Raw genomic sequence first — 12,468 nt, 5'->3', positions numbered from 1 at the left:
GGTACATCATTATAGAGTTGCAATGCCAATGTGGAAATAGCAGCTTGGAGAATCTGTGCATCATATGCTATTGTGAAACACAGATTAGCTCATCAAGATAATGAATGTGGCTGGTCTAGATAGCAGATTTGTCATTAACGAATTTGCTTTTATGGGCATATTCAAGATGAATTAAATGCCTAAGCCAGTTAGATTTGTAAATTAAAAAAAAATAAATCCACCAATGTAATTCACTTTGTTTATAATGAACATTTTTCTGCCCGTTAATTTAAAATAAGAAAGAGAAAAGTCAAAAGCACTCTAGTTCCCATTTATCATTTTTTAAATCTTCTATTAAAATGTTTATAGTATCTAATGAACTATGGATATCAAACAAGATTTATATCACTGTTTACAGCACAATAAAAAGAGATTAAGAGAGGCATTGTAAGACTTGTTCCTAACTTAGAAGAGGTTTTACAATGTAAGTTTTGAGACATTCAGGCATAGTGAATTCAAACTTCAGTTATTGAAGTTTAGTAACTCGTTTGCCTTGGTCTACAATTATGCAGATTAAAGGAAGTCTGCTGTTAATATAAAGCTCTTTAAGAGAACATAAACAAAATCCCAGTGGCTGAAAGCTGAATGTGGAAAATTTCAGATGGGAATCACTGCGAATTGTTAAACACTGAGAAAATGTAACAGATAGATATACTCTTAAATCATCAAAATCAGAGCAGATGTCTTCCTAGAAATGTCTGTAGTTGAACGAGCTGTTCTAGGGTTTGTTGTAAAAGCCGTGGTTTGCATTATATGAAACCGCATGATCAATCTTTCAGTTAGAAGATGTATAGAAATACTGCTTAGTGTGACATTTAGGCATTCTATGAAGATAGGAGGCTCTGAACAGGGAAAGGGGTATCATTTACTAATATATGTTTTTATTCATTTTGTCCAAAGGGTCTCTGAGATCACAAGACGTTCACTACAATGGCTCTGAATTGTCATGTTTTGATAGACCACGGCTAAATGAGTATGACCACAGAACATGTTGCCAGTGCCAGAGAAGCACATCACAGACATGTGGTATGTTATGTCTACTAAAAGGTGACTTAATAGCATGATGAGCATTTATCTAACATATATCTAACACCAGAGCTGTGACACTGAACTTCAACTACAGAGCTAATATAGTCAAACCACCCTTTGTCCTAAGCTAATTTCTCAATAAGCAGATAGAATTTCTAAGTAGCTATTTAGTTATGATTTTTTTTCCTGTTTTCATTCCAATGACCCTTCACTTAAAAAAAAAAAACCAACCAAAAAACCAAAAGAAAACCACCCCAAGCTTTACATGTCTCTCTATCTCATTTCTTTCTGATAAAAATAGGACTGCATCTGGCTTTGAGGCTTAAATTAGTCTCAAGGATTTACCAGACAGTATATAAGAAAATGATATGAATGCTGAAGGACATTAACAACCTGAACAATTCAAATCATAGAGATTTTATGAGGTTGTACCAGAAAAGATGCATTTATGACATTAACCACATAATTTAACACATAAATAAATTTTAATACATGAACTCAGAGATGTGGTAGTTCCTCTCATATGTATCCAATTGAAATACAAATTAATTTAAAAAGATACTCATGACAGGCATCTATGTTACTGCTGGAGGAAGGGCTTGACTTTTATAAGTAATGTGATTTTAAAGCAATAAATTAAAGAACTCATTTTTTGCAATAAGAAGTCTCATTCCTCAACCCCTATATTCTAATGTAACTGGTAAACTAACAATGAAGTTTGAGAGAGGACAGAGACTAGGAGTATACAGAGCTGTAACACTTTCAACATTGCTAAATGATTTTCATTCCTTAGGACCAGTTCACTTGATTCCATCACTGTGCTGTGATGAAAACTGTAGCATGGAACACAGCAGTCAGAGTTGTGCTTTCCACTCACAGACTACGCTTAATGAAAGGTAACTTAGTTTTATAAATGTCTATTAAGCGTTAAATATTTCTTATGCAGTCATTAACATTTATACAGATACAGTGGCTGTTTGGAGTGGAATGCGGGATTTTGATGAACGGTAGCCATCTCCTCCCATTCTGTGCAAAAACAAGCTTATGGTTAAAAATCTATTTTAAGTATTTTACTTTATAAATGCTGACTTAATGTACCAGCTTCTCTGACGAAGAAGTGACATCTCTCACAAGCAGACAGTCTTCCTATTGCTGTGTGGTACCTTAGAGGTTTTGGTGACTTCCCCTTCTGCTATAGGCTGGCAAGGTGCTGCATAAACTTGTGAATCTGAGGGGATGAAGGTGCAGTTTAGAAGTGTCATGAAGATTTTCTTTTTATAAAATATTCTTCTTTCTTTTTATCTGTATAAATAGGAACTCCTACTGACTGTGAGATTTGAAATATCTAGTATTTCTGAATTTCTACCAAACTTAACATTTATTTTCTCCTGATCAGCTGAATATAAATACAGTAGTAGAGTAGTTATTTCTACAGCAGTGCCATGAGCTAAATATATAAAATTTATGGTGTCATCCAGAGTTTCCTGGTTACAGATTTTAACACAGGATGTATTTATTTCTTTTAGCTAGAATAGTTTTCCATATAAGGTTTGAACTGGTCTGCAGCTGTTTTGTTCTTATGGCCAAATGTAACTAAAAATGTAGAGGCAGCTTCTTCATAGGTATTGTTTATGCGAGGTGGCTCGGTGACCTAAGTACAAGATACAAAATACTTAAATTTTCTATAAAAACTTGTTTAAATACTGGTAAGCTTGAGTCATCCTTTTATACCACTGAGGCTGACAAATTGAGAGTTGTGTACTTTGTGAGGGATCTTTTGGTTAAGGCTTTAAAAATAAATGTTATATCCATGGTATGTGGACATCAAAGATCCCATGGTTCCTCCCAGTAGAAACGGAGTTTGTTCCAATTTCCTTTGCCAGAATAATGTATTTCCTTCAATTGTGGTGTGATGTCCTGACTTTTGGCCTCATCTATGAAAATGCTTTGTGCATATATCAAAGCTATTAAAGCATTCTGTTTTGGAAATGAGTAAGGCTACTTAGTTATAGGCATTGTTAATGTGGGATAAGTTATGTCACAAATTATTACTGTATATCAGACTTCATGCAGTCTTTACAGTTTTATAAATCTGTAGGCAGCTTTTGGAGGTAAAACATATTAGTATATTGCTTTGGTTTTGTTAATACTTATTTTAGTATACTACAGTAAAAAAGACTAATGGGCTTTCGACAGAGATAGGCATGTATAGTGCACTCAGGCATGTCAGTATCATTGTGCACTTCAAATATACTTGAGATAGGTAATACTGAGTTTCTACTTCCACTTTCTTCCAAGTAAACTAAAAATAACCCTTATGAGAATTAAAAATCCTTGCCCTTCTTTAATGTTATGTCCTTTCCACATGAAAGAGAGTAGGAGAAAAACTTTTTACATTTTGAAGGCTAGACAGAACAAACTGAAAAGTCTAAAGTGAAGGCATGTTCAGTGTGAAATCACACAGACAGAAGGAGTTTCAAGTTCTTGTTGTCCATTGCCTTCTCCCTGTCTGAACCCCCTTTACTTCTTTTACTCCATTAGATATTTGTTTAGTCTTCCCAAACATCTTTCTTGCTGCAATTTAAGCCTGTTATATCTTGTCTTAACACCCGCCATGCATTGAGAACAATTAAATTCCTTTTTGCAACAGCCTTTGTATCTGAACACTGCTATAGTATTTTTTATCTTATTTCTGTTCTAACAACCCCAACTATAGTTCATGTGTTCTAGAACCCTAAATTCACAGCATGAAGGACTCTAGGCATCCTTTTTACCTTAAGTAGTGTTCTCTAGAGCTTTCTTCATTTACAGACAAGGAACAAACTGTATTTTTTCAAAAGAACTTGTTTGTACAGGATGCCTCGAGAGCATTAACATCATATGACCCTGATAAACTTTTCTTGAAATACCTGTGTTTACTAATGACAATAATTACAATACTGATAATATTTTCTGGAATGGTTTTGAAACCATGTGTCTTATATCCTTTTGCAGGGCTTCTGATTCTGTTGGAGAAATGATTCCTACCTTCCTTGGATCACTTTCACACTCTACCTGCGGAGACATTCCAGATGCTTGGCCTCTTATGCAAAACTCAGCTTGTTGTGACAGCATTTCTTTCTGTGAATCATATTCAGAACTGGCTGGAGGATCCGCAAAATCCTGCAGTACTGAGACTGAAAATGCAGCCACTGCTGAGTTGGATAATGACCAGGAACTAAGTGAAGTACTTATTTCAGCTAAGACTCTTGATGGAAATGCTGCAAAGTCCTTTGAAATCTCCAAACATAGAACATGCATAGAAGTTTCATCACTTCAGTATGCAGAGGCTGCTGAAAACCAGCCAAAGACAAAGTATAATGGAACAGAAAATGACTCTACAGACTGATAAAGAGGTAAAATCCATAACTACAAAGGAGTGAGAATGAGTACTTAAGACATGTAGTGCTAGATAAAAATAGAATGGTAAAATGTTGTAGGGTTGTGTTTCTCCACAGGTTACACCTAGCTATTGCTGAAATAAATTAAAACTCTACAAGAGATCCAACAGTTTCATATTTTAAATCATTGATTGAATTTTAAGGTGTAATTACTCAAACAATATCAATGAGATAATATGAACCAGAATACAAGGGTGAAGTACACCAGTCAGCTTTTATCAGATTGAGGGGTTTTTCCATTGAAATTCAGGGGGAAAAGATCAGCTTAATAGCCTTATGACTGAACTATTATGTGAGGCTAGTCCTTGTTTATGAGGGAAGAACTGAAGACTTGTCTTTGCTCATTGTAAACAAAGCATAAAAGACATGCAGGTGTTCATAAAAAAATATTTATCTTCTGTGTGAAGTTACTACAGCAGTAACATAAACAGAAGAGAGAATCTCTAATGCTTTTTCATGCCATTCATATTCCCATGTCATCAGAGAAAACATTCTAGAAGCATGTCCATAAAATATAACTTAATCTCTAAAAGCTCAGAGAAAATGCAGGTCCAAGGTCAGAATGAAAACAAGTTGTAAACAATCCTTTCTAGCACATAACAGTGACTGCCACTGCTTCATCATTGTATCTTTTTTAATATTAGCTGTGCTCTGTATTTTTAAAATAGCATTTTCTACTATTGGAAGTAACTTGGAACAAGAAACTAAACTGTAAAAGGATCCTAAATCACGGCATGTGTACTGGTGTTGTTATTCAAGGGTTATGCAGGCTGTGGCTGGAAAGCTGAAATAGTCTCCTGTGCATATATACAGAGGCAGGAACAGAAGCACTAATATTAATAATCCACCAAACTTAATTAAGAAAATTACGCTATCTGTAATTATGAAAATTTTGGGTCATCTGCAGAAATAAAACTGCCTTCCTTTGATCCTTTTCCATTTGTTTGGCATGCCACTTTCATATTGTTATTACAGAAGTAGAAAGTAATTAGTATTTAACAAAAAAAAAAAAAAAAGGCATGTTCTGAAAACATATAAGTGCAATAATTAGTTAATTCTTTGTAAATCAAGCCTTAATTCTTTAGGTGACATTTTCAAGAGGAGGAAAGGGAGGTAAACAGACCGCTAAGTCAAGAGGATTTTTGTTGTTGATTTCAGTGGAACTTGTATGCCACCCTGAAAATCTGCTGCTGTCACTGAAAATATCAGCCTTACCTAAGTCACAGATATCTTTCTCAGTAGATTATTTACAATAGATAGGTTTGCCTCTAACAATGTCTGGCACTAACTGACCATGTGTCAGATAGCAATTGTCATAGTTTCATTTTGGAATACGCCAAATACCATTAGGTGGTAGCTGTATTCTCTAGATACATATAGGAAGGGACAATGACATGGCTACGACTGTAAATCTCAGTGCTGTGAGTTCCCAGTTTTTCAGCAGCTGTCAATGGAACTTAAATGCTCTCTTGATGTTTTAAGGGAATATATTTCCGTATTAACAAGATTTAAAAACCAAAAGCTTGGGGTTTTTTTCCCACTAAGCCATGTATCAGCTTCACAGGTTGATTGATGCATAATAGAGGTTGACCTCCAATGATGGGGCTACAGAACTGGTAGATAGGGGCAAAGCAGTTGATGTCATTTACCTGGACTGTGCAAAGCATTTGACACTGTCCCACGTGACAGCCATGTCTAAACTGGAGAGCCATCAATTTGATGGATGGAACACTTGGTGGATAAAGAATTGGCTGGATGGCTGCACGCAAAGAGTTCTGGTCAACGGCTCAGTGTCCAGTTGGAGACCAGTAATGAGTGGTGTCCCTCAGGGATTGGTGTTGGGACCAATCCTGTTCAACGCCTTTGTCAGTGACATGGACAGTGGGATTGAGTGCGCCCTCAGCAAGTTTGCCAACAACACCAAGCTGTGTGGTTCGGTTGATACGCTGGAGGGAAGGGATGCCATCCAGAGGGATCTTGACATGCTTGTGAGGTGGGCCAACGACAACCTTATGAAGTTCAACCAAACCAAGTGCAATGTCCTACACCTGGTTGGGGCAATCTCAGGCACAGCTACAGGTTGGACAGAGAAGAGATTCAGAGCAGCCCTGCGGAGAAAGACTTGGGGGTGTTGGTCGATGAGAAACTGAACATGAACCAGCTTCAGTGTGCGCTCACAGCCCAGAAACCAACCATGTCCTGGGCTGCACCAAAAGGAGTAGGTCAAAGGAGGTGATCCTGCCTTTCTACTCTGCTCTCGTCAGACCCCACTTGGGGCATTGTGTGCGGTTCTGGTGTCCTCAACACACGAAGGACATGGAGCTGTTGGAGCAAGTCCAGAGGAGGGCCACAAGGATGTGACCCCCATAAGGGGGCTGGAGCACCTCCTGTATGATGGCAGGCTGAGAAAGTTGGAGCTGTTCAGCCTGGAGAAGAGAAGCCTGCATGATGGTTCTGTACTATCATGTATTGCTACTGAGATTTGTATATCAGTCTGAATAAGCAAGACGGTTTGGGAGGGTTAGGGTTTTCTTCATTTTTTTTCTTTAATAGACTTCACTGATTCATTTTGTACAATTTCTCCACGTTTGGACTCTGAGGTGCATCAATATGTATGCATCTTTAATGGAGAAATTTAAGTAGTATTTGAGGACCGGGACTAGGCTTACCCGAGATGTATTTTCAGGCTGAACTCTGTCCACCTGTATGACACCAAGAAAAGTATTTCATCTCAGTTTGCCCCATTTGTTTAGGGGTTTTTTTTGCCCTTTAACGTAGTACATGTGGATGCATTGCAGTCTTGAGTAGGTCCATACTTCCTGATTTTATTACATTGCAAAGTAAGTAACAATTTGCTACAGGTTTCAGCTTCAAGTTTAGGTGAACTTTTACAGAAAGCAGTAAGTATAGCTGAATGTTTTTAGTGCTTAGTCAACTGTAGAAGTACGTAGAGGTTTTTTATGAGCTTATGTAACCACTGTTCTGTCACTTTCTTTTAGGAAACCAAGCTGTTCCTCTCAACACTAAAGATGAACGCTTCCCTTATGCTCCTCTGCTGATTCTCACCAAACTTAGTCCAGTCTTCAATGCTTCACAGTTTTAAAACCAGCCAGGAAAAAAAAAGGTCATCATTTCACACCTTCTGGGCAGTTGCATCTGAGCTGCAACAGCTGTAAAGTGAAATTTCAAGGAGCATCCTAGGAGAACCCTGAAAATGGATTTATGACCTTTTGCATCAGTTTTAAAAAAGAACCTTCTATTCCCTCGTATTCTCAAAAAGTCTAATGGAGTGAGCTTAAAAGTATATGTAAATACAGCAAGCAATATAAATACTTCAGTGTGTTTAGGTGGGTATCGTAAATATGGCTACGGATGTCAGAAGGCGTGGGACAGGACGTTGCCAATTATTCTGCTTGCAGATTTGTGCATGTGTTAGGATTTTTTTTGGCTGGTTCTAATTTTAAATCAGTTTCCTTTCCAACTCTAACTATTCTATGATTCTATGATTCCTGCTGTTGAAGGACTTAAAAAAACAAACATTTCTATTTATGCAAGGATCATCTATTGATAAACTGAAGCTTTTCTTATATATTACATTATAGTCAATAAGCTAGTTTGGGGAGCTAAAGAATTTGCATGTTACAATATGTATGGTTGAAGTCCCCTTCACCCAACTATTACATTTGTGGGAGGGGGTATTGTTTTGTTAAATATATCAGGAGATTAGCTCTAAATTAGATTTAGTTTAATGAAAGTCAGCCATATAGATAGGGATGTTACGTTTAATTGGTAGTCTCAGTATTGGAATACAGCACTTGTTGTTATAGCATGTAATTTTGGGATGTTGAAATAAATGTAATCAACTGTCACATCAAAATGATAGTCTATAGGAGGTGCCCTGAAAGTATTCAGACAAGGAGACTATTACCAATATTTTTTAGTAACGCATTATTTTTAAGAGTCAAGCTTCATGTTGACCAAATTCGTTTATTTAGCAGACATATTCATTCATCTTACTCTACCTTCTCACTGTAGTATTGTGTAGATTCATTTTTGCCACACAAAATACAAAAGCTGCTTCATAATATTTACAAAAAATCCCTCTGAATTGAATCCTCAGTCGTGTGCATGCCTAGCAAAGTATCAGCTCTCTGCTTTCACTGCTGTTCTGTAAGATTTTTTAAAACGCAGTTTGTTGCACCCCATCCCATAATACCATTTTTCCTGCAGCCATTTTATCCCTAAAATAGTTCTCGCTTCTGTGAGTAAGCCCAATAACCTCTACTGATTCATTACATTCAACAGGCTCCAACTTGTTGGTGATGAACTCTAGCAATTATTCTTTTAAGTACCCAATGTGCCTTGACAAAAGCAAAGCAATCAGCAAAACAAATGCAAATTTGCAATAAATATTACTCATCTTTCCACACATGGTTTGTGTGGCAATGGAAATGTTAAGACAGTATTCATATTCCATAATGGAAAAACACTTTTGCTTTGAAGCATGCAGTAGAAGGTTGAACCTGCACAAGAATAGCTGAAGCCAGTTGTAGGCAGCTGAGGCAGTAAAATGCTTCAGCTTTTCACCAGTGAGAATATTCATGTGTGCAGAAATCATGAGTGTAGTTACCAAATTCAAACCAAAGGGAGTGAAGAAATTATGTAAGTGATTTTTTTTTTTTCAGTCATTAATAGCACTATTTGGTCAATGACAGAATAATATGTAGTTACAGTACAGTACAGTACAGTATGGAGTACAATTAGCTAAATACTGGAACATATATATTCTAGTAAGAGTAGTTTTGAATTAGTTCTTTGGATACTTTCATACATTTAAGAAATTACAAAATATTATATTTCAGTACATATGCATGAAGAGATGTGTGCTTCTTTGTATATACTTTGTAAATAGAAAAAATCCAATGTGCATTTCAGTTTATGGCGAGATATTTTTAGAACATGAGGAGATTTAACTTTTCACTAATAACAGTTGTTTAAAATGCTATGTTCAAAAGTTTTGCCAGCATCTGCCACAGTAAGTATGTTTTCCCATTGGAATTTAAACTTTATGTAAGTTTTTTTTGTCTGGCAACTCCAGAGAAAAACACTCATTTCTCTAACTGAGTGACCGATAGCTTGACAGCAAATTGGGAGGGAAAAATGAAGAGCGTGCTTTTTAAATACATGTGTATATTGTGTATATAGTTTTTTCTTTAATTTAACCAAATTGGTCTTTTTTATATTGCTTGTGGCAAGCAATGTTGTACATGCCAGTAGAAAACATACAGTACCATTGCATTTAGACTGCCCACATACCATGTCTAGGAACTTACAGTGCTGTTTAAATACTCCTTTAAGGAATGTAAATTAAAATCTTGTATAAATCGTTTTGTAATACTTTTTCTACTTGTGAATAAAATGTTATGTGAACCAGTCTTGGTTTGGTGATCTAAAATTAATAATATTATTCTATACAAAGTTAGTGATCAATTCTTTTATTATTTTTAGAATTCCATAATGGATTAACTGTATTAAAATCACGGTATCATTCGGTACATTTTTGTCTTGACATGCTTGCTGTTTAACAGCTGCATCTCTCTTCAAGCTGGAAGGCCTTGAAGAAGCAGTAAGTTAGCATCAATCCCTAAAATCAGAGTGCTTCAAAATCTTTTCAAAACTTTGCTTCTCAAGAAAGGAAAAAAAGCAGCTGGTAAAGCACCACACATTGCTGTCTGTATAATGTCTCTGAAAAGAAATCATACTCTACACAGTAGACTTTTTCAGACAAAACAGATATGTAAATAATCAGAGTAGCTGTATTTTTGAAACAGACAAAGATGCCCTAATCATGGCCTCTGATTATTACCAAGACAGCAACTGCAGTTGCACTGCAGCAGTCAAGAGTGGTTTCAAACCTTGGTTACAGAAAGATGGAATTAGAGAATACTGATAGAGAAGCCTGATTACCCATGATTATTCAGGACATTTTCTAAACATTATCCAGAAGTTCTATATGTTGGAAAGATTCAGGAAAATGTTACTCAAATAGGATGCTGTACAATTTAGTGATTAAGAAAGGGATGGCATGGTTTGACTGACAAGAGTAGAGGACTGAGATGAAAGAGTAATTTGATAATCATACATAATTAGATGACTTCTTATGGAAAAGACGTAGGAAGCAGTGACTGGAAACTGAATCCAGATGAGGATGGTAGGTAACATAAAGCCAGGTTGTTTGTGGTGGAGAATTTGTAACATTATGGGGTTTTATGGGAAAGTTTGAGAGAAATTGAAAGCAGCTCAGTCCCCGTCATTAGTTTAGTCTAACAAACTTCATGTTGGTTTTCATCTGTGTATTGCTGTTATTTCTCCAGTCTTTTAAGTACATAATTCATACCCACAGACCACCTTCCTGGGACAGCACGGTCTCTTTCTATACAACTGTGCCCATGTGCTGCACCCCTGAGTAGTCTTCTCTTCTGCCGAGGCTGTCAAAAATGACAGCAAGCCCACATACCCAGCCCACCTGATCATCCTTCTGGAGCACTTAAACAGTTGCAAGTCTGCAAAGCAGCACATGGCATGTTTGGTAGTCCACTTTGTGTGTCAATACAGCCAGCTTGGTGTCTCTCAGCACTGCTAGGATCACAGTGAAGTGCCTTGCCAAGAAAATAAAAATTTGAAAAATCAAGAAAAAAAACAGGAATCGAAAAACAGGTATTTATTCTGCGTTATCTGGAAACAAAATACAACTAAAAAAATGTTACGTATGTGACCATAAAACTTGAATAGACACTTGATCATATCAGATACTATACAAAAGTCATTAGCAAGGCTGTAATTTTCTAGCCAACTGTCTTTCTAGAAGAAGTCTCTAGAAAAAAAAACACCACCCAAAAACGTTTTCACTGCTTGTTCTGCTCTTCCGTACAGCAGTGCTTCCTGCCTTTCCTACAAGGTAGACCAACCTGCTAATGCAATGCTCCTCATCCTACCAGGAGGAGGCTGAGATTGTACAGCTTTTGCCTTTGTTGTGGGCTCTTTGAGGGCCTTCAGTTTGCATTCCTTTGAAGTCCCTCCAAGCAACAACCTTCATGCATTAAATTAATCCTCTCACTGACTTTGGTGATGGAGGCTTAGTTCGCTACCTGCAGCACATTCCAGTGCAGACACTGCTGCTTTGTTTTGCCCTGTTAGAAAAGGGGCTATTGAGGGACTGTGTAGCATTTTATCAGGCACAGAGCAAGCCGAGGTTAGGTGCTGCAGCACAAAGCCACACAATGCACACTTTGTGCTGGCAGGGTGCAATTTAATCCATACTGAGTTTTGGCATGAGTGACGGTAAAACCCACTTGCTCTTCACATTGCACATGAGCCATTTTGATTATGGTTGATAAGGTAGTGCTTCCAATAGGGTAAAAATAATAGTGGGAGGATTTGCTACTGAGCCTGGCTGGCTTCCACAACAGCAATGAATGATGGCATTAGAGGAAGTGTTGTCTAATAGCACACTAAGCGCACACTAAGGCTTCTAGCAAGCACCACAGCTTCAACAGAAGGGTCAGTTGAGTAAGACTGATGGTTTTTCCCCATCATTTGATTTTGTAAATCCTTCCTTATTGCAGCTGGATTTAATTTTTCTTTTTTTGTTGAGCTGACAAAGGGAGATTTAGCTTCTTCAAGTTATAAATGACATTTTTTTTAAAGAATTGATGGAAAAGCACACAAAAAAAGAAGCCACCTTTTAGAAAGTTTAAGGGAGAGGACTGATTTAAAACTTGAGGGAAAAATAAGCCATTGGAATTCAAGAAATCACCTTGATTTGCCCAGGATCTATATCAGTCAGTACATTGGAACATAATGATAAACATACATAAAACCAGAATATACATGTGTATGTGAAGATATATTCTACAATAGAACAGCATAATAACCAAATTTAAGAGAACTGATCATGCTG

General features: G+C 36.9%; 1 protein-coding gene across 7 annotated transcripts in view; it reads left to right on the top strand.

Annotated features, from left to right (window-relative positions):
- The window catches only part of TNFRSF19 (TNF receptor superfamily member 19), a 61,754-nt gene extending 51,811 nt beyond the window's left edge, over positions 1-9,943 (top strand). For all 7 annotated transcript variants that reach the window (XM_030476974.1, XM_030476968.1, XM_030476969.1 and 4 more), the window contains 4 exons: positions 940-1,065; positions 1,862-1,964; positions 4,063-4,463; positions 7,508-9,943. In XM_030476974.1, coding sequence (XP_030332834.1) covers positions 940-1,065; positions 1,862-1,964; positions 4,063-4,456 — 623 coding nt within the window. In that variant the 3' untranslated portion in view covers positions 4,457-4,463; positions 7,508-9,943. The remainder of the gene's footprint in view (positions 1-939; positions 1,066-1,861; positions 1,965-4,062; positions 4,464-7,507) is intronic.
- Positions 9,944-12,468: the final 2,525 nt, after the last annotated feature.

Source organism: Strigops habroptila, chromosome 2 (assembly GCF_004027225.2).
Source record: "Strigops habroptila isolate Jane chromosome 2, bStrHab1.2.pri, whole genome shotgun sequence".
Lineage (NCBI taxonomy): Eukaryota > Metazoa > Chordata > Aves > Psittaciformes > Psittacidae > Strigops > Strigops habroptila.
The sequence above is the reverse complement of the archived record's forward strand: the minus strand, read 5'-3'. Positions and strand labels throughout refer to the sequence as shown.